Below are 24,311 nucleotides of genomic sequence, written 5' to 3'. Positions count from 1 at the left end.
AAGCTGAGGCAAGTCACCCTTCAGCCTGGCAGGTCCTGGTGCTGTAACTGCTCCCCAATAAGCTAATGGGACTTTCTGAGCATCATGCTCTTCCACCTGTTTCCCCAGACCTCAGCTAGTGCCTCCAGCTCTTTCTCCCTCACTTTAGCTCTCGTGCCTCATCAGAACCTGTGGTTTCCTTAGACAGCTTGAATACACTTGCAGCTTGCTGTCAGAAGAAAGAGGAGACCCCGCTCCCCACCCTTTTTCCTTTCTCACCCTTATTTTTACACTATTTCTAACCTTTGCCTAACTCCATTTTGGCAGGATTGAGGGCTAAATGGGCATTATGCTGCAGGCAGATGACCCTCATAACAGGAAGTAGATGCATGCAGCTGGAAGGAGGGAAAGCTGATGGGGAGGAGGAGGAGGAGGCACAGTAGTTTTTGGAGGAGCCCAGTAGTTAATCTGCCTCCATTGTAGTGTGGACGCACACATTGCAGTGTGCATCACATGTGCTTGGCCACATCTGCTGCTGTTTCAACACCAGGAGCCCCAGCAGAGCTACAGCTGGGATTGCAAGATTTGCTGTGCTTCCTGTCCCAGAAGGCTCAACTCCCTCTCCTGGGGCTGTTTTTCATATTCTTTGTACTTGACTTATCTTTTCTCCAGCATGGACTGCAATTGTGTTCCCCAGACTGTAACTTTTCACACAGAAAGGAGAAACCTGCTCTCAAAGCAGAAAGCACATTTAACACTTTAAACATTGCTGCTTCTGCAATGCAGGAAGACACCTCTCTGATGGGCTGCCCCAGTTCCCCTGCCCTGATATGTTCAGAAAGGACACAGATGCAACTTTCAGCAGCTCATGGAAAGAAGGCGGCAGAAGGGACAGCAGCGCAGGTCACCAGATAGACAGCAGGCCATCAGCCTGCAGGTGGGAAGCACAGTGCCAGCACTGGCACACAACTGAAAAGGAAAATGTCACTTGATTTACATCAGGGAGCAACTGGCCTGCCAGCCCTGGACCTGAGATCCACTGCCCAAGCCAAACCCCAGGTCCACAGGAGATGGCTGGGCTTGCTTCATTCATGTCCCCAGGCTTGAGAGGTCCCTGTCCACTCACACTCCTGTTTACCAACATGATAGCTATAAACCTGATAAAGGAGCAACAAACGTGAGTTTGCAGTTCCTTTGGTTAGATGTGGAGAGGTGATCACAGTCTTCAGCTCACCCAGATGTTCCCTGTGTCACTGACCTTGCTGGATGCCCCAAGCTGGCATAGCAGTGCCTCTCCCTGTGCTGATGCAATTATTCTGCTCAGCTCCTACCCTGCAGAATTATGGTTATTTGAAACAGACTTGGGGGGGGGGGGGGGGGGGGGGGGCGGGGAGGGGGGTGTTGGAATTTTTTAATTTGTCTTTTAAAACCTGTGTTACAGAGGGCTTTTGGAAGCATTCTGAGGAGTGGTTGGTGCCACAATGACCAGATCATACTAATATTCCACTGTTTCTTTTTCATCCTGGGCATTAAGCTGGACTGCTCTGAGACAGTTTGTGGAAGCAGGCAAGCCTGAAAAGAAAGAGGTGGATATTTCTACAGTGAAGTCTGGTTTCTTGAATGAGAGACTGAAGTCCAGTGTTAACACTGGAAAGCCCATAAGAAGTGAGGATCACCACGCCAGCAACATTAGCAAGCCCTGGCTGTGCCTAGGGCAAAGGAAGCACAGAGCCAGAAGCACTCACTGCTGCTGGGTGCCCATTCCCTGCTGCAAACATCCAGCCACAGTGAGAGCAGCAGCCCCGAGCATCCTGCAAGGCCAAGTGTTTCCCTCACACACGCACGTGGGGTCATGCACCGCTGCCTCACCAGCAATCGCTGCCCAGGCTCCTCACAGCAAGCCAGTCAGGTCCCAGGCAGACCTCACATGGTGCTTGTTGCCCATTTTGAATGTCCCTTTTATAGTGTATTATTATTTGCTGGCCAGTGACAAAGACAGACATGCACCTGGGGACTGAGAATTAGTGCAAGCCCAGAAATACTCCCCACTCAAAAAGATGCCTGTTGTCATTACAGAGAAAAAAGTGCGATTAAAGGAACGAGAGGTTGGCACTGGTCCCAAATGAACATGACTGAGGGCCCCAGAAGATCCTGCAGAAAGCCACCTTTGAACCTGGGGGCAAAGAGAAGATGAATAGGAGAGGTGAAAAATGAGAATTACAGATGTTCCCTTGCAGTCCCATTTTGGGGACAGCTAGAAGAGGGGCACTGCCATGTTTAAGAAGGCACATTGTGCATTTTTAATGTTCACCTTCTCCTAAGTTGTCTTGGCCTGAAGGCTTCATGTAGTTCTGAAGAAATCTTTCACTGGGTCTAAACCACACAGTAGCTCCAGTGCTGCAGTACCAGCCTTCACAGTCCTCCAAATAGGAGCCTTCAACCATGGGCTTATCTAGAAAGGCACATTTCTTTTTTTTTTAAGTCAGAAAGAATTACCCTTTTTTTACAGATGAATATAGAGGAAAATTCTGAGTTTGAGTGCTAACCACATTGTCCAGCACGTCAGGGGCACGTTAGCGAGCTGCTCCAAGGTGGTACTTTCCAGAAGGCATATCCTGGCCATTGGCCCACTGCAGCCTAAATTTTAATTTAAAAAAATACAACAAAACCCCCAGAAAGGTGCAACATGGGGCATCTTTAACTCTTTGCATGGCTCAGTACCAGAAGGCCATCCTTGCAAAGGGGAACTGGTTGTGCCTGCCTCACCGCACCATGGGGTGAGTCAATGCTGAGGAGAGGCTCCCGAATGGAGAGTGCACTCCTCAGCTGCCGTGGGACTCATGCAAGGAGATCATTTTGGGATCAATGCATGTATTTGAGACTGATGGCTGCTGCAATCCCCACCCCAAGTTTGCAGGCTCCTGCCAATGGTTCTTGCTGCTGGGACATTGTCCACTTGTCTGTCAGCAAGGAGCTCTCGATGTTTTTCTGTGATAGCTCAGATGTCACTTAACTGCACTGCGCGTCTTGGATTGAGTTCTTAGGAAGTTGAAAGAGCTCAGGAACCAGGAAACAGCGATGAGATACAAAGATGCCAGGGCTGCAGGTGTTTTGTGCTGATGCAGAGGCGTTCTCCCATCTTCCTGTCTATTTGGGGAACCCTGCCTCTTTCCTCTCCGCTCCTCTGCTGCTCAGGCTGCAGCAGAAACTTCCTCATAGATAGCCAGCCAAAAGCAGGCGGCAGCAGTGTTCCCTCTCATAGGCCTAATCCTTAGGAGAGAAAAATCCCGCTTTGCTCTTAAGCACTGCACCAACTTGAGTAAATTCAGAGCTGCTCTACATAAAACAAAATTAAGAGGAGAAGAACAAAACGCCAGCAGGCACCGCTGGCAGTGCCCAGACACCAGCTGCTTCTTTTCCCATTTCTTTTCTAGTACTATGTGCTCTACAACTTCTTCTCAAACTCTACGTTAGCAGCACGGTGAAGAGGAGCAGCAGACACCTAACTCTGCGCGGCACACTGAACCACCACAGCCACCAGGGTGAAGCGCCCATGCAGCCCTGCACTCTGTTACCTGAAATCCCCCAGGGTCCCGCTCCAGACCCCACTCGCACTTGCCCCCAAATTCCCCAGGGACTCTGCGCTACATTTGTGATTGCCCTGAAATCCCCCACGGCTGTAGCTTAGAAACTACCAAAGCTCTTTCACAGGCACGGGGAACTGGGGCTGGGGTGGGGGTGTCCGTTCATGGAAGAGGCACTGGTTGGTACCTTCTGGGTGAACTGGGGCTCTTAAGACTTGCTGTGCAGCACGTCAAGTGACCACCACTAGGTGAACAAGTTCAACCTCTGCAAAACGAAACTCCAGCCGTGCCCAATCCCGTTTCTTGTGCCTGCTTCCTGCTGCTGTCCCTTCGTTGCCCATTCTCTAGATGCCCTCAGCCACCTAACCACCACCATCATAAAAAACAAACGACAAAGCAAGGCAGTGGGATGGCCTGGCACCTCGGGATACAGAGTAAAGCAGCACGGCTGGCCATAGCAAAGCCTAGCAATGAGACAATACCGAGAATGGCCGAAGGCACCCGCCTCCCAGCCCTGGGCCCCGGGCGCCAGACCCTCTGCCCGCGCCGAGGACAGCCTGGCTGCGACTGGGGGCAGCGGGCGGCGGAGGGCCGGGTCCCACCGAAGGAGCGGCGTCCTGGACCTGGCGGCTGCCGAGGAGGAGCCTCCGCCGCCGGGCTGGTCGCACCGCCCCGGGAAGCCGCGGAAGGGGAGGTCCGGCCGGAGGCACCTTGGACAGCCACTGGCAGCCTCCGCCGCCGAGGCCTGTTCTCCGCGCCGGATGTCCCTACGGAGCCTCCTGCAGCTCCCGTGGCGGGGCAGGCCCCGGTCGGCCCTGTTGGCAGGGGTAGCAGCGTAAGTACTGCTGCGGCCGGGGGGCGGCCCCGACGGCCTTCCCTGCTTCTGCTTGGGCCAAACCAAAGGGCCTCGCCGTGTGCCGCAGCGAAGCCTGAGGAGAAGCGTGGGCTGTGGGGGGATATCGCTGGAAGTACCCGCTGGGATCGCCAGTTCGGCCCGTAGCCGGCCGGTGAAGGGACCCGGTGCTTACTGCCTGGCTGAAACTGACCGAGCTCAGCCTCACATTATCCCAAGGGTAGGAAAGCTGCTAGGAGCTGATCGAACCTCCTTGCTTGTGCTGTGGGTCGTACTCAGAGAAGCAGTGGCCGTGGATACAGTCAGGTAACCTGCACCCGTTTCTGCAGGCCTGCCCTTGCTTGTCAGTCTGTGACCCAGCTGTGACGAGCAGCGTCATCCTGGGCTCCTGCCACAACCCCAGGGAGGATAAGGCCAGCTGCCCGTGGCCCAGGGCTGGGCTGCCACACACTTACCCACGCGGCCAGAGGTCCCTGGCGAGGCATTTGGGTTGAAGAAGTATGTCCTCTGAGGAAGGTGCAGGCACTAGGCTGAGTATCCAGCCTGCTAGAGCTTAGCAGTGGAGGCTCATCCTCAACTAGGAAAGACACTGTCTTCTATCTCCCTTTTTTTTTTTTTTTCATAGTGTTTTCTGCATTGAAGCAGTCCTGGGGCAAAAATTATGTCCTAAGGAGATGGAAAACTATGTGGCATCGATGGTGCTGAGTGCAGTTGGTGACACGCTGGGCTATAAGAATGGGCAATGGGAGTTCTTGCAGAGTGGTCCAGCGATCCACAAGGAGCTGGCGGAGATGGGGGGAATCAGCAACTTGAACATCCAAGGTTGGAAAGTCAGTGATGATACAGTGATGCACTTGGCCACAGCCGAAGCCTTGGTAGCTGCTGGGAAAACCCCAAATTTAGCACATCTCTATTCTCTGATGGCAAAGAACTATAAGGAGTGCATGAATGATATGAAGGGCAGAGCCCCAGGTAAGCCTGCTGTAATACTGCCTGGGCAGGGCTGTGTGTTCACTAATATCTCTCCTTTTCTTGCAGCTTGGAACTGAGGCTGGGCCTGGCTCTGCTTTTGACTGTTTATAATATTAACTGTATTTCATGAAAAGGCAGAGTTTTCCACACTCAGTAGTTGTTTCAGGATGAACTAGAGAGAACAAAATAAGGCAAGCTGAAGTAGTTCGGGCTTCTCTGAACTAGATAAAAAAGATAATGTTTTGCCTACATCTACAAAACATTCTTACAGGCAAGTTTGAGGCCTGACCTTGAACTCAGGGGAAGCATGATGGCTTTTGCACTGGGGATGTGTCTTTTCTTACATTCAGAGGATGAAAAATGCAAATTCAGCCATGTATAATGTACACCCTGAGATGCTGTGTTAAAGCAACACATAAAACCAGAGAATTAACAAAGCACTTTCTGTAATAAATTACACCTAAAGTATATTTAAAGGCACAAAGATCCTTGCTTGGAATAAAGGTTATTAAATGCGAAGTCTACTTTTGGCTAGCTATGCATGTCTGATTTCTGCAACAGGGTATTCAGACCACATTTGTATTGTCTGAACTCTGTACTGCCTCTCTTGGCACAACTGTGCTAAGTTTGGGTCACAGGCAGCGGGGACTGGCAGTGCGTGGCAGTATTCAGGAAGAGCATCTTCACAGGCTGCAGTAGTCAAGCCATATACTACATATTCCTGTATTTCCTGTTTCACCGTGGCCTGCTGTCCCAACTCTTCCCCATCAATGTGTTCATGGCCCAGCCTCTTCTGGATGCTTCTGTTAAACTTAAATTGGAGCTGCTAAGGCTGGGCCTCCAGTTTGAGAGGCGTAGGCAGTGTGAAGTATCCAGGAAACTCTCAATCCTATGCAAAGTTTATACATCAAAAAGAAACGTCCTACACGTGCCTATTTGGAGTGCCCAGAATATATTAAGAATGTTCTGGCTTGACATTAAATATGGGAAAGGTGAAATCCTGCATTGCTCTCTTAGGGCCACTGAGCACAGTGTCACTCACACCTGTGCAATTCCAAGGTAAACCAGGTTGGAAACTTGAGCAGGAATTTATTCTGCTTACCTTTCCACAGTGACCTCCTACTCTCCTGTAAAGAACTAAACTATCAGTATTCCTTAGCACAGTTTCAGTTGTTGGAGTGGCCTAATTAGTAAAATATTTAGGAAGGGGAAATTACACTTGCCAAAATAGCAGGAGTCAGCAGGTTAAACTTCTAAGACTCACTGCTGTCTTAGCAAAGAAGCTTCTTTTAATTCCCCCCTGCTGATGGGGTCTGCAAGGTGGACTAACCACAGCTGGCAGTGAGACAGCACCTGGAAGCTGGTTTTGCCTCCACTATCTAAGCTTGGAGACTAAAACCTGAGACGAAAAGGAGAACCTAAAATTTCATTGTTAGTAATTAATAGAGAAGGATAATAGCACACCTGCCGCAGTCCTTCTGTGCGGAACTGAGCTGCAGTATGTCCAAAAGCAGTTCCCATTTGGAAGTGAAGGATTTTCAAGTGAATTTGGTATGTACACTAATTTGAGTGACAACGAAAGGTCAGATTATCTAGCTAAAGACAGAAATGCAAGTTCTTTAGTGTGTCCATGAACACAACCTTGTATGATTTTAGGGAAAGTAATGTGATAAAAATGGACTTCTGCTGGGAATGTTCTTTCAACAGCATTCTGGAGTGCTCCTGTTCCAGCCACAGGAAAGGCACTCAGCTCTGAAAGCATAAATCCTGACACTTCGCAGTTTAATGCCCACTGACGTACTACAAAGGGAATACCTAATCCATGTCCTGAAAAGCTGTCTGCAGTCTCTATGCCATATTGGTCAATCCTAATGGTACAAGTTGCATGTCAATAACTTCTTTTGGCAGTTTAGAGTACATGGATTTTAAGCGAGAACATAACCCACAGTGATGCTGCTGGGGCCAAAGCAAGTATTTACTGGGGAATTAATTGTAGCCCTTAAGGCTGAGAATGGAAAGTTGCTGCTGCAACTTTCACCCAACAGAGAGGAGATTCCCCAGAACAGTGGGGGAAGTCATATTGCTCACCCACACAAGGGAGTCCAGACTTGAAAACCAAAACCTGAAGCAACAAAGAGATTCCCACAGTGTAATGAGTCATCAAACAGCCACGGCAGGGTCCCCAGGAGAGAGCTCATTGTCTTAATTCAGTGACAAGATAATCTCTATATCCGTTATTGCTATTTGTGATGTGCCACAGCCCCAAATTCTTTGTTATTTGCAGGTAACAAAGCCAGTGAATTAAGTGACATAAGCATGGGCATACTTCTTTTCTTATGGTACAACTGCATCTGCCTCCACAGCTCTCCAGGAAACCACATGCTTCAGAAACTTTGCCTTTCGGTCCAAGTGTGTGGAATTACCACTATGTGGTTGTTTTAATTAACTTTTTTATGTGTATTGATTGATGAACTGTTACTGTCTGTGCTCATGAAGTCTAAATGAGTGGACTGGAAGCCTATTCCAGTTGCACTTGAAACTTCTTCATGCACTGCTTTTTGCTTGTATTTCTTCTTTCGTCAGACCAGTACCCTCCTGAGGTTACTTTTAGCTTCTTATTGTTGTTAGTACAAAGCATTCCTAACCAGGATTTGCTGGATTTTCAGAACGTAATTTCCTGATTCAAAACCATCTGGACGGGTATCAGGGGTTGGCTGGCTGCGTGGCACTGCAAAACCAACAGGTCTCATCCACTGGGCAGGGTGTTGACAGCAGCATCACGCCAAAGGCTGATGTGCTGGCACAGCAAGCACGGATGACTCTGCTGCAATGGCAGGCCTGGTTCATGCCTGGGTCATGCTGTGGGGAATTCATGAGAGCTGAAGTGGCCCAACATTGTGGGCTGCGCTGATCAGCAGCCCGCTTTTTCCTGTGGGGGAGACTCGCATAGCTGTTTCCATTCTCGAAGTTGATTTCGGTTGAGAGGCTGCAGGGCAAATAGCCTGACAGCCACAGGATCAAGCGGCTTTCTCAGTTTTGAGACAGCCATTCACGGGGAGCTGGTCCACCCCTTCCCTCTGCACAGAGGGCTGTGTCCTGCTCTCATCTAGTAAATATAACAACACTGTTGGAAAAGAAAGATGCTCAAGACACATAGAGTAGCATGTGACCTTATTACTGACAGCAGCCAGCCATTATTTTTTTCAGCCTATGTTCAGAAGCCAATCTTCAAGCTGTGTTTGAAGATATTTCAGTTACAAGGGTGCTGTATGTGCTATGTGCATGTCCAATAGGCTGCCATATACTAAATCCTACTGCCAGGCATATACATGAAAGTGCAAAGTGAAGAGCTCTGCAGAGTACTTGTTGCAGTACCTACCTGTGATGAGCAAGGTCCCAGATCACAGTGATCAGATTGCACCAAAGGTAATTGTAGAGTTAGGTGAAGTTTCTTAACCAGGCTTCTTCCTTGCTACTCTGTTTAGTTTGACTTTCAAAGTAACAGAGCAACCTCAAGTTTATCAGCTACATGTCCCAGCAAAGTATAGGAGCAATGGTCTAATTTTGGGTGTGAGAGCATGCCAACTGCTGCTGTTACCCTATGTATCTGAGAGAGGACTGGGCAAGTTGGGGTTGGGCAAAGACTACTTTTTTGAGTCCTACTTTTGCCATTGTCCAGTACATTAAAGGTTAAATGCAGCTGCTTGAAACCTGCCCTTCATTTAGCTTCATCTGGAAGATCAGCATTTCAGATTTGGCCAGAAGAGAAGACTAGGAGAAAAAGGCAAGGTAGAAGACAAACAAAGATAATTTAATGTTTCAAACCTGTTTCCTCTTCCTTGCACACACGCATTTGGGCTTAGCTCTCAAAACATGTTTTAAAGTCTTGGCTGGGGAAACTGGCTGGCTTCCCACCAGAAGAGAGGCAAAATTGGACTAGGGTATGGGCTTGGAGCAGGAGAAAACTGAGGAAGGGGGATAAAGTACAATCCTGAATACCATGGAGCATGAAAAGTTATTTTTTGTAGTGAAAAAAGTAAGGGGGGAATTTAGGGAAATTGTCAAATGGCAGTTTAAAACAAAAGGAAGTGCTTTGCATACCCAAATCATGGTATTGATTATCATGGGATGTTGAAGGAGTCTGAAGGCATGCATGGGTTCAAGCTGAGGAGGCTGTTTCCTGGTGGCTGGGTATGTTAGGAGTTGAACACACCACTTTGGCTCTGTCTTATGACTCAAGCAAGCTTGTACTCCTGTATCTGCTGGAAGCCAGGCAGGTCTTCTTGGGAGAACACTGTATTTGCCTCATTTTTTATAGTCTTTCCATAGTTATCTGTTAGTGACTGTGAAGACGGGATAGTTAGCTGGACAAACATTTGGTCTCACCTAGCACAGTTGTTCTTCAGCTTATTGGAGTACAGTAAAGCCAGTTATGCAGACCATGTTGCAGTGAGAAGTAATACATTCATCACTTTCTGACAACCTTAAACTGCAGCAAGGGAGAGCTGGAAAACACTTCCTACCAGTGATGCAATGGGAAAGATGCCTGGGAGCTTGTGGGGTCTCTGCCTTTAAAAGGTCCGGTAAAGAGGCTGAACAACTAAAAAAGCAGAGGTACTTAGCCCTGCCTCAGGTCAGGGATCCTCCAAACCTCCTGTTTCTATTTATATATATCTATCTAGGTATTTAGATGTATGTGTACATAATATACCTAATATATATAGTATGTATTATATATAGCATGTATTAATATATATAGTATTTTATAGAGAAGTTATTAAACAACATGATATGTAAATAAAATTAATGTAAATAAATCAGCAGTGGACTTGTTTCTTACCCCCTAATTATTTTCATGAACAGGAATTACCATGTCTGCTTGGGTATATGTTTGGTGCACTGGCAATTTAAGGCAGGATACACGTGTGAGTAGACAGCTGATGGTTTTAAAGGGAAGCTCAAATCCCTTATGCAGAGTAATGCTCCTTCTCCGCTACCTAGCCTGTCTTCCCTCAGTTCCCAAGCTGCATGACCCTGTCTCCTACTGATACATGTTTCTGTTTCTTTTCTTTCTTGGGCTGTGTCCCCCCTGTTCAGGTGCCATGAGTATGGCAAATGCGCTGAAGCTGGATCCAGAGCGGCTGGATGGCTGGAGGACCCTGTTCAGCCCCCATGCAGGAGGCTGCGGGGCCGCTATGCGCGCCATGTGCATCGGGCTACGTTTCTGCCACACCAGTGAGATGGACACCCTGGTGCAAGTCAGCATCGAGAGCGGCCGAATGACCCACCACCATCCTACTGGCTACCTGGGGTCACTGGCTTCAGCCCTCTTCACAGCCCTTGCGGTGAACGGCGTGCCCCCCCTGGCGTGGGGGAAGCAGCTGCTGGAGGTGCTGCCAAAGGCAAAAGCCTATGTTCGGGACACTGGCTTCTTCGTGGAGGAGAACATGGGGCAATGGTGAGCTGCACTTCCAGAACTGGGCTTTGCTAAAACTGGAATAAACCTCATGTATGAGAGGGTGAGCTCTGCTTATACTTAAGTTTCAGTAACAACATACGGTAAAGTCCCAGAGCAGCTCATGCCTGCTGTGGGACTGAACAGATTCAGAGTACCTCTAGCTTAATTTAAAACAAAAACGAGCATATTTTGTTTGGGTCATGCAGTTGTGCCATTTTTTGGATCCAGTATGAGGTAGCTGGATTTGTCACTTCAAGCAACCATGACCTGATGAAAGATGGAAGCAGGGGAAGAGCACCAGACTTTAGGACCTGTTTTAGTTTGAAAGTCATAACCAAATCTGGTTGCATATTCAGTGGGGCTGTGTGTGCAGGGGCACACACAGGGAAGGGCAGAGGTACTCTGGATCTCAGAGGATGACTCAGTTTTCACTCTGAGCCTTTGAATCCCATGCAGCACGACAGCAGCAGGTGCTGGGCTGCCTTCTCCCATGTGGCTGGAGGGAGGGGAAATCTAACTCACTGAAATATGTCCCTGGGCCTCTTACTGGAAATCATGTCCCTAGTCTGACAAATGGGGGGATGCCTACCATTTGCTGAGCCATTGCTCCGGGCTCTTGATGCAGCACGTTTTTAGCTGGCACCAAGCAGGGAGCTGAGATACATGCTTCTGCCATGGGATGTCTCTTACAGCCCTTCCATCCTGTTTTGCAGGCATTATTTTGAAGAGCAGTGGGAAAAATACCTGGCAGAGAGAGGCATAGCAGACGGGATCTCGCCACCCACCTTCCCCCGAAGGTATGGCGTGGAAGAGAGAGACTCCTTCTACACCTCCCTCAGCTACGATGGCTGGGGGGGCAGCAGCGGGCACGATGCCCCTATGATCGCTTATGATGCGGTGCTGGGTGCAGGGGACTCATGGGCAGAGCTGGCTCACCGAGCCTTCTTCCATGGTGGGGACAGTGACTCCACTGCTGCCATTGCTGCCTGCTGGTGGGGCGCCATGCACGGCTTCCAGGGTGTCGATGACTCCCTCTATGCCCAACTTGAGTACAGAGACCGCCTAGAGCAGGTGGCCAAGGCCTTGTACCACCTCACCTAGCTGGGGGCAGCAGGGCCCCCAGGGATGTGCTTACCTCACAGCCAGCCTGCGCTCCCTGAAGGTTTAGCAAACTCCATTTGCAAACCTTCTGGGTTAAAGCACAGGAGCAACAGCCAGAGAGTCAGGTCTGCTTTTTTTTGTGTGCATGTTGGCCTCAATGGGGGTCTGTTTTGGAGCTAGCAGCTTGGGGATGGTGGGTGGGGGAAGCACTTACAAGGTGGTTTGATGGGAGCAGCCAAGCCCCGAGATATCCCTCCTCCACTGCATGGTGGCTGCACCTTGCCTGGCCCTCAAGAGGAGCAGGGACACGCGCTGCAGCCATGCCCCAGCAGCAAAACCCGTTCAAGCTGCCCCAGACCAGGGTCCTGCCCATCTGAGCACGCCTGAGAGGGTCAGGGATGCACACCTGACTGCAGGGAGTGTACATGGGCTGCAAATGCCTCCCGGCAAGCCTAAGCTGGCCCAAGCTCCCTGACTGGTACTTTCACCAGGGAGTGCTGGGGACACCACTTGCCATCTAGCACTGAGACTATAGCAGATGCAGCCCAAGACAACCTGCTGGGGGGTGCAAGGGGAGCAGGCAAACAGCCAGGTGGGCCTGGAGACAGCAGCTCTCTCATACAATTATTTTAGCAGAGTTTTTTGTTTTAAATGAATGTTGGAAAAAAACCAAACCCAACCTCACAGCTGTGTCAGCAGTGCATTTTGCACAATGTCACAACACTTTTGCTATACAGGTGAGAATGTATCAAACTATTTCCCTACTTCAGTTAACGTGGGAGTTCAAGACTACTAACCAAACCCTTAATCAAGGTAAAAGTGGGTAATGAAAATGAACAGGTTGCACTTTACATCAACTTAAGCAGCTTCTGTAGTGAGAAATATTCTTCCGTTTACATCAAGGTTACTAAAGATTCTTTGCTTAACGTTTGCTGTGCATAATTCTATAAAAAAAAGTTTTTTCTTCAAATCCAGATTACGGCAGAGCAAAGTACTTCCTGTTTTCAGAGCAATTTAAAAAATGGTGTATCCCATTCAATAAACAGACCTGACGTGCCTTGGTTAAATGTTATATTCTGTTATGGGATGAATTAAGGGATGGGAGGGAGAAGTATGAAGAGCGGCTGTAAGGTGTCTGCAAGCTCCAGCATGCAAGAAAGGAGATGCACTACCAGGGCGGGAGAAGAGTTAATGCATCAGGGAATGGGCGGTGGGAAAGGGAGAGGCTGCCTGAAAGGGGGTGTTCAGCACACCTTTATGCAGGGCGTGTCCATAAAGGCATAATGAAAGCCCAAATCTGATAAAAACCAGTGGCAATAGGATTCACAATTTCAACACAGTTTACTACAGCTCTCCGGTGTGTTGTATAAAACATGTTTTAGTGCAACATAGTACAAAGATTTTGTTAAACGTCTGCTTTAAAAAAAAAAATCCAAAATATTTTTCCACATCATGCATGGATAGAGGATCTCTCTTCTTGGCTTTGTTACAGGAAGTTACAGCAGAGAGAGTGGTTTGAAAAGCTTCATGTTAAAACTCGTTACAGGAAGAGTCTGTCTAATAAAAACAGAAGTCTGAGACTGGGCAGCATCTGCCAGAGCAATGGAGAAACGCCACCGGCAAGGTACATTCAAGGACCACCTGGAAGCCCAGGAAAGCCTGGGCTCGGTGCTGGAACCTCAGAGCTGTGAAGGGACCCAATCCAGTCAGGGGCACAGGGCCATGGAGAGCTCTCCAGGAGAGCCCTGCTCAGGGGCAGACACGCTGATGAGGAGCATGGCTCAGATGCACCACAGTGCTCTCCCAGGGAAGAACAGATCCTGCTGACTTCATTTTCTCTTCTTCCTTCCTTTAAAGCTGAAGTGAATTGCAGTTCCTGCCCCAGAGCAGAAGGTACAGGAGACACTACATTTACAAAACAGTACCCACTGGCTTCAGCTGCTGCTATTCGCTCCTTGGTTCTTCATTTCCATTCACTTCTCATCCCACTCCTCTCTTTGCAGATGTCGTAACCAGAAAGGGAAGACAAGTGTGCAGGTGTGCAATATGTGTGTACATATATATATAGGAGTGTGATACTATGCATATGCTGGGGTCAGTAAGCAGTTACATCTCGAGGAGGCAGACTTTGCAGAGGGATGAGTGAAATTTGGGCTTCCCAGTGGAAGAAGAAACCAATGTTCTAGTGGAAGAGCAGAGGTGGCTGACTTCAAATGCCCTAGCATGGAAGAGTCCACGGCCACATGGGTCCTCTCCCAGCTGGAAGAGAGGACATGCGCTGCAGATCTTCCACCTGAGGCTTCACCACCTCTGAAACATCAAGGCATCAGGGTCTAACCAACTAGTGCTACAGAGCATCTACTGAGGTCTTGGTCTCTTCACAAAGAGCAGTCCAACACTTCCGAAGAGGACAACGGCTGTGGGTATGGCACCTCTCACATGTGAGGTGTAGGGAGTCTTGCGGCTGTGCCCGTCCGTCCTGGTTGGCTTCAGCCATGCTGCAAAATACAAATGGCTGGATTTGCCAGGAAGACATTGAGGAAGACAACAAAAGGCCATTTTTGGCAAACATTTTCTTCTGCCAGACATAACACTTGGGGTGTATACGGGAGGAGGCGGATTCCCCCACAGGACATGGCAGGGGTACTTGGCATTAAGGGGTACACGGGAGCTCAGGTGCCCCATGTGGTGAGAGCCCTGGTTTGGTTCATGAGAGCCATATCTTTCACAGAAAGAACAGCATTTCCTGCCACAGCGACTGCCTGCAAGAGCAGATGACTGCCAGGATGGGGAGCTGATGGAAAAATGGTTTCTCCTTCTCAAGCCCCAGAAACTCAAAATGGCAGATGCACGTGCACACACAGGGAAGATTTCTCTCAGCCCAAGGGGACAAGGAAGCCCCCAGGGTGCCAGTGCGGTGCAGGTTCCTCACCCTGTCCAAGCTCACACCAGAAAGCAGTGCAAGCCACAGGGAAACTCATGACACATGGTGGTTAATTGCATGTCCTCGCTGCACAGCATGGCTGCAACTGGGCTCCTTGGCTGGAGCCATCCAGGGGCTGTGAACCCAACCCATGGATCTTCTCCCTTCCCCCTTCCTAGAGTCATTACTTTGGTCATATTGAAGTCTTCAGAGACTGGATCCAGCCACTCGTCCCCAGGCGACTGGGGCACACAGGGGACCCGCCTCGTCAGAGGTTGCAGCATGGATACCAGGGAGGAGCACAACTCTGGTAAGCTGGACTGTACAAGAACCTTCTTTGCTACCAACAAAGTCAGAGCTTTCAGGTGTCCTCCTTCCATCCCTCCCTTCAGTTCTTGGGGACAAACTAAATTGCTTTTGTCCTGATCACTAATGTGCTCAATATTCAGTCTCTCCAAGACCTTGAAACACTCCAAAAGGTGAATTGCTCCCTCCTGAGAGAACAGTAGATGGAGGCAAGAAGATGCTGAGACAGTGGGTATGAGCCAGTCTTTGAGATGGACATCTTGATAGCTCAGCTAACCCCTCGTAGGTGGACCTGGCTTTATCTATTTTAGGAGGAGCTACACACTTTGGGAAAAGACCTTCTTCACCTTGGCACCGAGTCTGAGTAGGAAAACCAGGCTGTTTTGGAAAACATATACATTTACTTCCAAAGAGATCATCCCAGGACCAAATGCCCCCTTGGAACTCCTTGCTGTGTGGAAGGCAGGGGAAGCCTACAGTTCTTTCAGTGACCAAAAAAGAAACAACAAAATAGTAACGGCCAAAAGGACAGCAACTGATGGGAACAAAATTAGTCCGAGAGGAGCATCTGCTATGTACATCAAGAGCAGTGACTCTCTGTCCATCAGGATGAGGTGGCACGTTCTTGGACCTTTCCGTCCCTGCTGGCTGGGTGCTCCACAGAGCTCAGCCGCCATGTCAGAGCACAGACACTGAAACAAATGAAACAAGAACAACAAAACCCACTCTTCCTCAAGGCTCCCGGTGTGTCTCTGCTTCTCTCTTTGCTTGTCCCCCTGGGTGCCTCTGCCTGTTTAATCCATGGTTCCTGGGTGGATACTGAGGACTGGTGGCTCTAGGCAGGTAGGAGAGTAGTTGAGGTGAGGCTCTTTGATCCACAGCAAGGGGACCCCGTTCTTGCCCTCAGAGTTCTTGCTAGAGTTCCGGCTTTTGAACCGCACCAGGAGGATGGTGATGATCAAGATGCCAAAGATGGGGAAGGGGTAGAAGAACACAAAGTAGAAGAGGGCATCGTTGGAGCAGATGACAGACTGCAAGCTGGAGCCTGGAAAGAGACACAGGATGGTCACATCTCATAGCTCCTCTGCAACACAGTCCCTAAAAACTTCTTTAGAAACAAAAAACCCAGACACTCATTAATCTGTGTCAATGGAGGAGGTGGGGCTCTGAGAAAAATACCAATATAGCAGAACAGATTAGCAGAAGAAAGTTGCTGCAGGTCATGTTTTGGCTTTATCCCCACCACGAGTTTCATAAGTGCTAGAGAAGAGTCCTCCCTGGTGCAGATTTTATGATATCTTACAAAGCAGGGAGACTTGCAAATCACTGATTCCCTCACTGATTGTACACAGAAGCAGCACCCCAGGGTATGTCCCTTAAGGGCCCACGAAACTCTCATCACCTCAGTTATCTCTGCAGCCTCTAAACCACCAATGGCTTCAGGAGTTGCTGGGAGAAAACCTTTGTGCCACAGCCTGCACGTCTGTGCACAGCCAAGCCAAACTCCAGGGTGTTTCCCACAGGGAAGGGTTAAACCCCAGGGGGGAACAGTGTCTGTCCCCACTGACTCCAGACACACCAGGTGGTGTTGTGGGGTGGGCAGCCCCAGCACAGAGCCAAGTGCAGTGCTTAATCCGAGAAAGAGCTGAGCTATAAGCCATCAACCTAGTTGGAAAAGCAGTGGCACCACATATTTGCCCTGGTGCAGGCGAGACCCAGGCCCATTCATTCCTTGGCCTTTTTATCTTGGTTGAACCAAAGATGTAGGAGATGCCAGGGACATGCCCCCAAGAGGGCCATCACCTCTTCTCACCTGCATCCTGCACGTGAACAGCAACCGTGCTTGACTCCTCCTCTGCCAGCCGGTACCACACGCCGCTGGGGTCCGCCAGCCATTCCTCCACATGGCACGAGTAGTTCCCCGTGTCGGCTCCACTGGCTTGCAGCACTGTCAGCCGGAAAAGAACCGCTGAGAGCCTCTGGAAGCGCAGGCGCCCCTCCCAACGACTGGCCTCAGTGCTGAAGATGGCATCGGGGCCCACGGTCAGCACTGCTTCCCTCTCCTGCTCCTCGTCCTCCTCCGTCTGGCCACTGGCCTCTTTAGCCTGCATGTTGTACCATGTCACTGCGAAATGGGACTCTGGACTGGAGCGGGATAGGATACTGCAGTCCAGTGGGAAGGACTCCTTCTCCTGCACCGTGAGGTTAGCGGTAGCTGTTTCCACCTGCAAGGTGGGATCTGAGATAAGGGGAGATGTGAGCGCCGAGTATCGTCAAAGCCACCCTTGCCCCGGTGCAAACTGACTGTCACAACTCTGCTATGTACTGAGTGCGGTCTAAGCAATATCCAAAGGCTTGATGCAGCGTGCAACGTCCCACAGATACCTCTGTGGTCAACCCCACAGGTGCAGCATCCTCACCTTGCCACACCCCACCTGGCACAGGGTCAAACAGGAGCTGTCTGCGAGCACTGCACTGCTGCTCTGCCCCCGCAGTCCCTGGCACCAACTAATGTGTGTGCATGTGACAGGAGAAAGCTGATGCAGCTTACCCAGATGTGCTACTAGAACGTGCCAGGAAACACTGAGTTTGGTGCCTGTGCTGAGGAGCAATGTACTACTCCTCCCCAGCTACCGACGCAAAAAGCATTGCACTCCATGCCTACTTTTTATTTCTTTGAGAGCGCTCAAAGGTCTTGAAAATCAGTATGACAGAAGAGGGGAGGATTTTCTCTAGCAATTTGGAAAGTTATTTAGGTAACATCTCCATGGAGATGGCCCCAGCACAGACACAGTGGGGACACTTCTAAAAGTCTCATTTTCTTGGTTTTTTTTTTAATTATTTTTGTTCTAGTGCTTGCTGCATGGCTAAAGAGATGTTTTTACCTCACAGAGATAAAGTGGCCAGACCCAAGATGGGTTGATTAAACACTGACTTCAAGAGCAATTAACATTTGGCTTAGTCATCTTGCCAGGGAACACACATATACTCCAGGGATCACAATCAGTCCAGTTCTAAGCTTTCATTTAAAGATTAAAAAGCCTTTTCCAATGTAAGAGCTGAGCAGGAAGGAGAAAGCTGACAGCCCACTGTAGAGAGCTTTCTCCTTCAGTGAAGATAGCTAGGCAAGCCCTCTCTTGTGCAGCCCCTGGGTGTCCCTGCAGGAGGGGGCTGCTGTCCCTCAGCTCTCATCAGCCACAGGGCTTCTCATTATAGCATCTGCCCAACACATTTTAAATGGTCCCATAAGGAGAATCTTCAAGGCCAGAGCCCTTTAGGCCTTAGGCAACACAAGTGTTTTCAGTTCACAGCTTCCCCAGGAAGACTCCTGAGCAGAAACAGGACTACTGAGGAACACGGGAGGAGGGGAAGGAAATGGCTTGTCAAAACCAACACAAAGCCTCCCCACCTCTGCAGGTTAAGCAGAAACAGAACTGCTGTCTGAAGGTGCTGAGAGGTTCTTTCGTCCTCTCTTTGCTCATGATTGTAGTCCTGAAAAATGAGCATGGAGATCCTTACTAATGAGACATGAGTCACATGCAAGCTTAGTAATTTTCTTAAGTACTGGCTGCTATGAAAGAAAAACAACAACAAAGCAGTTTTAGAGAAAAAATTGTCTTGAATTATCCCTCTCTTCTTCCCACTCCACATCCTTCCGCAATTCAAGATGAGCCTCAAGGATTTCCCCTGCTGTTCATTCTCCCTCCATCAGGGCTGGCAATTCTCAGCCTGGATGAAGAGCTGCACTTAACAGCCATGTGGGCACTCAGGACGCAGGGATTACCTGGGGAGGCCTTATCCTCTGCTCAAGCCATCTAGGCCAGCAAAGTTTTCCAAGCAAGAATCTGGCAGAAGAGAGCGGTGCTGTCCCGAGTTGTTCCTCTGCAGTAAAAATCTCCTCTGCCATAAATTACCACAGAAACCCTTCCAGAATCCCTTTTGCCAGCTCCACTTCAGAGTCACCTCCCTGGAATGGGCAGGCATAAAGCATCACAGCAGAACTTGCAGAGTGGTTGCTTTACATGCTGGAAAATACCCAGCAAATGAGGACCGTAACTGTTACTTAACCTACAGCCTTTAAAACATTTAATCTTGAGTCATATGTCTCAAAACCTAGGGAATCCCTATTTTCCAAGGTAAACTGTCCTTGCAGCTTATCTGTTGTTAGAACAGACTACTTCTGTAGCACTGTTTTCTCCACTAGATACTAGCAAGAACAAGAAGCATCTGGATCCTTGATGCCTGCCTGTGTCTGTGCATAGCCAAAATGGTGGTGTTAGGTAACAGGATCCACTTGAACCACTATCACTGGCAAAAGGGTAATCAGGAAGCCCTCAAGTACTCTCTTGTCCATATACAAGCAGGTCCCTCATAGCCAACTACTGCCTCATCAAGAAGCCCAAATCCTCATCCCAACCGACAGACAAACCCTTGGAGCTGCAAAGCCCACATCTGCTTCTTCACCCACAGAACAGGGAGCAGCAGCTGGACACCAGCAAAGGTACTGATCTCCTCTGCTACTCTCTTTTCATGCCAGGAACCTTGCCCCTGAGGCACATGACTGGGAAGCACAGATAGCTTGGAACTGAAAGCATATCCTACCAAAATCTGCCAAAAGTGCTGTGAAAACAGTACATTTGCAGATGCAGTGGGGACAAAATCCCAAGCCCATCTAGCTGTTTGCAGGGCTTGCTCTATGCTCCTTCCACAGAAACAAGAGTGCGTCCAAGAAGACATGCAAGAAATTATCAGCATGGCCAGTAGCTTGGTGGTCCTGCCCTCTGCCTGGACCTGCTGTCAGTGACAGACAGATGGTGACTTGTGTGTTTGACCCAAGATGGCAGAGCGCTGCTCAAAGCTGTTGGTACGAGATCCTCCTCACCTGGCTGCTTGACAGTGAGAGTGATGAGTCCAGAGAGGTCCTCTGCCCGCTTGTACCAGTGGTCGCTGGGGTCGAGGAGCCACTCCTCCACGCGGCAGTCATAGGCTCCACTGTCCTGCACGGTGGCATTTTGGATGGAGAGGAGGTAGAGACCTGGGGATGGGCTCTCCAGGTGCAGCCGGCTCCGCAGGTTGCCCAGCGCCGCCAGGTCCCCGTAGCGCACGATGCTCTGCTGGCTCAGCCGGGCCACCACCTCCTTCTCCGGGTGGCCTGGCCGCCACACGTACCACTCCACTGAGAGCTGGGATGAGGGGCTGGTCCTGTTGCTGACCATGCACTCCAGGGTCACCCACTGGTTCTCCAGCACCGTGATGTTCCCGTGGGTCTGGTTCACCTGCAGGCGGTTATCTGTGGGAAAAGGCCATGAGAAATGCAAGGTGACTCAGGGCTGCAAAGGGTCCTTTGTCTCCCCACAAGCACTTCGTGCATGGCCATAGTCCTGGGGTGTGATGAAAGAAATGAGGAAGGGGAGTTAAAAAAAATCCATGGGGAAAAAAAAACCAAAACCAAACATAAGAAGAGGAAGAGAAAATGGGATTTGTGTTTTTTTTAGGGTCTTCTGAAAATCTCAGGCTAACCACCAACAATGCCTCATTCAGCACAAGGAATCGGAAACCCACAATCTCCCAGTAACACCTGGGGGGTCCTAAGTGCAGACACCTTGTGAAGAGAGGTCACACCTCAGTCTTTCCTCACCCTCCTGTGGCAGGGCAGTAGCCTGGTCACACCCCGACCAGTAAGCCCTCCTTTTGTGGGAAAACAGAAATAAACAAGTCAGAGGGTGGGTGGCTCATTATAGGGAACCATCACTGCAAAATGAGAAGTGTCAGGAGGGCAAAGTCAGACATGATGTTCTGCTGTCTTGGGAATTTCCCTGATTTTCACTCCACAATTTCATTGATACATGGAGGGTAGAGGGTGGGTGACTGCAATCAGCTCTTTTATGCGAAATGATGTGTCACTCATAACTCCTTCATGACTTCTTTCCATGGGCAGTCTGGACTTCCCTGGTACAGCCTCTGCAGTGACCCACACTGGACTTCCCAGAGAGAAGCAGGTGATGCAAAGGAGGGGACAGATCACAGATCCGTCCTCCCTAACAACTCCACAGCCATCTCACAGAAATGAGGAGCTGGGACCGGCAGTGAGCAGCTCTGTCCCCAGCTTTGTGGGGGCTTGTGGGAACTAAAAATGCTCCTCTGTCAGCCCACCTTTATCAGTGATGCCCACTGTCAAGGAAAACACTAGCAGAGCAGATTTCTCCTTTCCTGGCAGCCAGCTCCCCACCTCATTAAACTTGTTAACTCACATGTCATGTGTACAGCACACAGGAAAAGGAGACAAGGCTCCCTGAGCCTGACAGGATACAGCACGGAGTAAAATTAAACTGTGTGCAAAGCATAAAATGCTTTCCCAGGTAGGCACATGCCAGTTCTCTCTCACTAGGTCACTAGTCGACACTCTTGCTACATGATGCTCTTGAGGATAAAGAAACCTGGCTGGACACAGCAGCCCTCTAGATCACAGGGGATAGCCAACCCTGACGTGGGGACACTCAAATGCATGCCAACTAAGACTAAATGGAGAAGGGGCTCATCAAACGGGGAAAACATCCCTCTTTGTGCAGGGATTATGCAGGCATGAGGATGCAAGGAGGGGGTGACAAGGCTGTAGTGGAAAGAAGTGCAAAGCATCCCTGCTGCCTCACAAAAGCTTGTCAAGCTCATGGGCCCTGCACAACAGTCGGTGCCAAGAGACCTCACGTGGTACCTGGCTGCTTGACGGTGACCTCTGTGCGCCCCGACACCTCCTCTGCCAGCTTGTACCAGGCGTGGTTGGGGCTGAGCAGCCACTCCTCCACGTGGCAGTAGTAGCTGCCACTGTCTCGGACCTCTGCCCGCTGCACTGTCAGGCTGAAGAGCCCTCCTGACGCCGAGCGCTCAAACTGCAGCCGGCCCCGCAGCCCCTCCTCCTCTGCATAGGTGCCATACTCAAAAGTTGAGCTATGGGTGGTCTTCAGGATGAGCTTGCCATCGGCATCAGAGGGCTTGTGGACATACCACAGCACAGCAAAGTGCGAGTCAGGGCTGGTCTGGGACTTCACTGAGCAGTTGAGTGGGATGGGATGGTTCTCCACCAGAGTGATGCTCCGCTTTGACTTGCTCACCTGCAGCTTGGTCACTGCAAGGGAAGAACAGGGAAGGATGAGGAGAGGTGGGTCATTAACATGGAAAAGAAACTGAACTCGTGTGGGGAGGACCACGGAGCCCTGCCCCAACTACAGGCATGGCAGCTCTTGCTTGTGTCTTACCTGTACCTTTGAGACAATGTTCTCCTAACAAATCTCTCTTCTTTCACCCCTGGCTCTACTTGTAGATGCTCCCACTATGTCCTTAAGCAACAGGCTGCTTTTTCACAGTTTGTCATTTAAAAGACTCCCTTTCTTAATTCACTGTGATCTAAGGCACCAAATCTAGCAATAAGACTACACCCATATTCAATGTTTTTTTTTTTTAATGGAAAAATCATACCACTTGCACCTCAGAGCAATAAACTGCTGAACAGAGAAACTGGTCAACAGAGAAAGCCATCTCCATGAAGGGTGAATTAAACGAGACTCTACTGCTGTCACACGCCAACCACGTCAGTGAAGTGTAACCCACAGACATGCAGTAGCTAGGGGACCAAACCATGGGCAAAGAAGAGCAAGCACCAGACTGGAAGGGATTAGCAGCGAGCAAGCTCCAGCAGCCAGGAAATCTGGCTCCAGGTGAAGCACAGACTGCTCCAGGACAAGATACAGGCATATCACCTACCCTAGCTTCCCAAGAGCAACTGCATTTCCCACATGGGTAGTTAACCAGTCACACAGTGTCGAGGATGACACGGCGGCCTCACTGGCTCTTGTCCCTGCAAGGAGAGCGCCACACTGGTTTTCCCATTCCTCTGTCCCTGCAGGAGCAGATGAAGCCTCCACTGTGTGTGCTCAGGCTGCGCCTGTCACCCAAGCCTTTGACCCAGGGCATTCCTGTGGGGGAGGACATGAAGTGCCCTCCTGTGACACTTGTGCTTGGCCTGCCTGGGAGCACTGCTGGCTACAGACCGGAGGAAAGGACCAGCTCCTGGTGAGACACACCACCTCTCCTCCTTCACCTCCCCTCACATGGCAGCTCTCCTCTGAAAGGGGGCATGCTCTCCCATTGCAGAGCGAAGGAATTCTGCTGACAGCTGGTGACTCTCTTAACCTAGCGAGTGCCCTGGGCACGAGTGGCACGACATAAGTGTGGCACCACAGGCACAAACAACTGCAGGCTGCCAGGGGAGCTGTGCACACCCACACCCTGGAAACCCATCCCACACATCCTCTGTTTGTGAGGAAGCAATGCTGTCTCCTCTCTCTCACCGACACATGGGCTCCTCACTTTGCATCCTGGCTTTGCTTCCAGCTCCCCTTGGGCCCAGGGTCTTGGATGCCTGTCGGCACAAGTGATGAGTGACAGAGATGAGCTATAGGATGGGCGCAGGCAAAAAACTTCAAATGGGAGGGATGAACTCCCGCCACAGTGACAAGTTCTGCTCTAAGACAGCATCTGAGATAGGCATTCTGTTAAATTGATTGCCTGTGGCTTTAATCAGTGCGCTAATAAAGACCCAATGGCTGTGTAAGGGGTATGGCACACAGAGAGTGGACAGAAGGAAGAAGGGAAATAGTCCCTTGTCTTTCCACCCTGAATACTTCAACCTAATGGAGAGATTTAGCATCACCCTGTTGTATTTCTGCCATACCCCAGACACGTTCTTTCCCCTTTGTTTCATCCAGGACAGCAGCTTTAGCCACTGCAGCCACACTCATCCCACCTTTTCAGCTCACCACTGGTTAAGAAAGGTTATTTTGAGCATTAATCAATCTTCCAAGTCCCTGGGAGATGAACCAATAAGGGGGAAGGTGATTCTCAGCAGTTTCCTTTCTTCCCCAGCCCCCTTTCCAAACAGTTTATTTTTAATTGGTACCAGATTATTTTCTGCAACCGTTACTAAGGAAACCTCTGTTACTATAGCAACCATGTATGTTAAGTCAGTAGTCCTATATCTATTAAAATGCAGTACATACACATGCTGTGTATGGTGGGGTTGCTCAATATCAACACACACACAGACAAAGCCAGGGTATGCACAGAGCAGCTGAGACGCAA

At 49.8% G+C, this 24,311-nt stretch overlaps 2 protein-coding genes across 8 annotated transcripts in view; one reads left to right on the top strand and one right to left on the bottom strand.

Moving 5' to 3' along the window:
- The first annotated feature begins 4,208 nt into the window (after nucleotides 1-4,208).
- On the top strand, nucleotides 4,209-13,014 carry ADPRH (ADP-ribosylarginine hydrolase). Of its 3 annotated transcripts, none has more exons than XM_061454482.1 (4): nucleotides 4,209-4,398; nucleotides 5,042-5,388; nucleotides 10,486-10,846; nucleotides 11,560-13,014. In XM_061454482.1, exons 1-4 carry the CDS (start codon nucleotides 4,325-4,327, stop codon nucleotides 11,945-11,947), a joined length of 1,170 nt encoding a protein of 389 aa, XP_061310466.1. In that variant the 5' UTR covers nucleotides 4,209-4,324; the 3' UTR covers nucleotides 11,948-13,014. The 3 variants fall into 3 exon arrangements, with proteins under 3 accessions (XP_061310466.1, XP_061310467.1, XP_061310468.1); XM_061454483.1 differs by lacking the exon at nucleotides 4,209-4,398 and adding an exon at nucleotides 7,673-7,797 and having other exon boundaries at nucleotides 5,252-5,388; XM_061454484.1 differs by lacking the exons at nucleotides 4,209-4,398; nucleotides 5,042-5,388 and adding an exon at nucleotides 7,837-8,814.
- Nucleotides 13,015-15,806: 2,792 nt separating this feature from the next.
- Nucleotides 15,807-24,311, bottom strand: part of IGSF3 (immunoglobulin superfamily member 3) — a 154,746-nt gene continuing 146,241 nt past the window's right edge. For all 5 annotated transcript variants that reach the window (XM_061454433.1, XM_061454434.1, XM_061454432.1 and 2 more), the window contains 4 exons: nucleotides 21,889-22,299; nucleotides 20,059-20,466; nucleotides 16,990-17,415; nucleotides 15,807-16,221 (listed from right to left, as the gene is read on the bottom strand). In XM_061454433.1, the coding sequence (XP_061310417.1) occupies nucleotides 15,971-16,221; nucleotides 16,990-17,415; nucleotides 20,059-20,466; nucleotides 21,889-22,299 (1,496 nt within the window). In that variant the 3' untranslated portion in view covers nucleotides 15,807-15,970. The remainder of the gene's footprint in view (nucleotides 16,222-16,989; nucleotides 17,416-20,058; nucleotides 20,467-21,888; nucleotides 22,300-24,311) is intronic.

This window comes from Pezoporus flaviventris, unplaced genomic scaffold, assembly GCF_033815535.1.
Source record: "Pezoporus flaviventris isolate CSIRO_AGI_PZ_B2104156 unplaced genomic scaffold, CSIRO_AGI_Pfla_v1 ptg000015l, whole genome shotgun sequence".
Taxonomy (NCBI): Eukaryota; Metazoa; Chordata; class Aves; order Psittaciformes; family Psittacidae; genus Pezoporus; species Pezoporus flaviventris.
Note: the sequence above shows the minus strand (reverse complement) of the source record. Positions and strands in the feature narration are given on the sequence as shown.

What these genes read in the sequence shown, in the direction of transcription:
- ADPRH (XM_061454482.1), top strand. Translation starts at nt 4,325, where the DNA reads ATGTCCCTACGGAGCCTCCTGCAGCTCCCGTGGCGGGGCAGGCCCCGG. An exon ending in TATGAAGGGCAGAGCCCCAG is followed by an intron (nt 5,389 to 10,485) that starts GTAAGCCTGCTG and finishes CCCCCTGTTCAG; the next exon opens with GTGCCATGAGTATGGCAAAT. An exon ending in GAGGAGAACATGGGGCAATG is followed by an intron (nt 10,847 to 11,559) that starts GTGAGCTGCACT and finishes CCTGTTTTGCAG; the next exon opens with GCATTATTTTGAAGAGCAGT.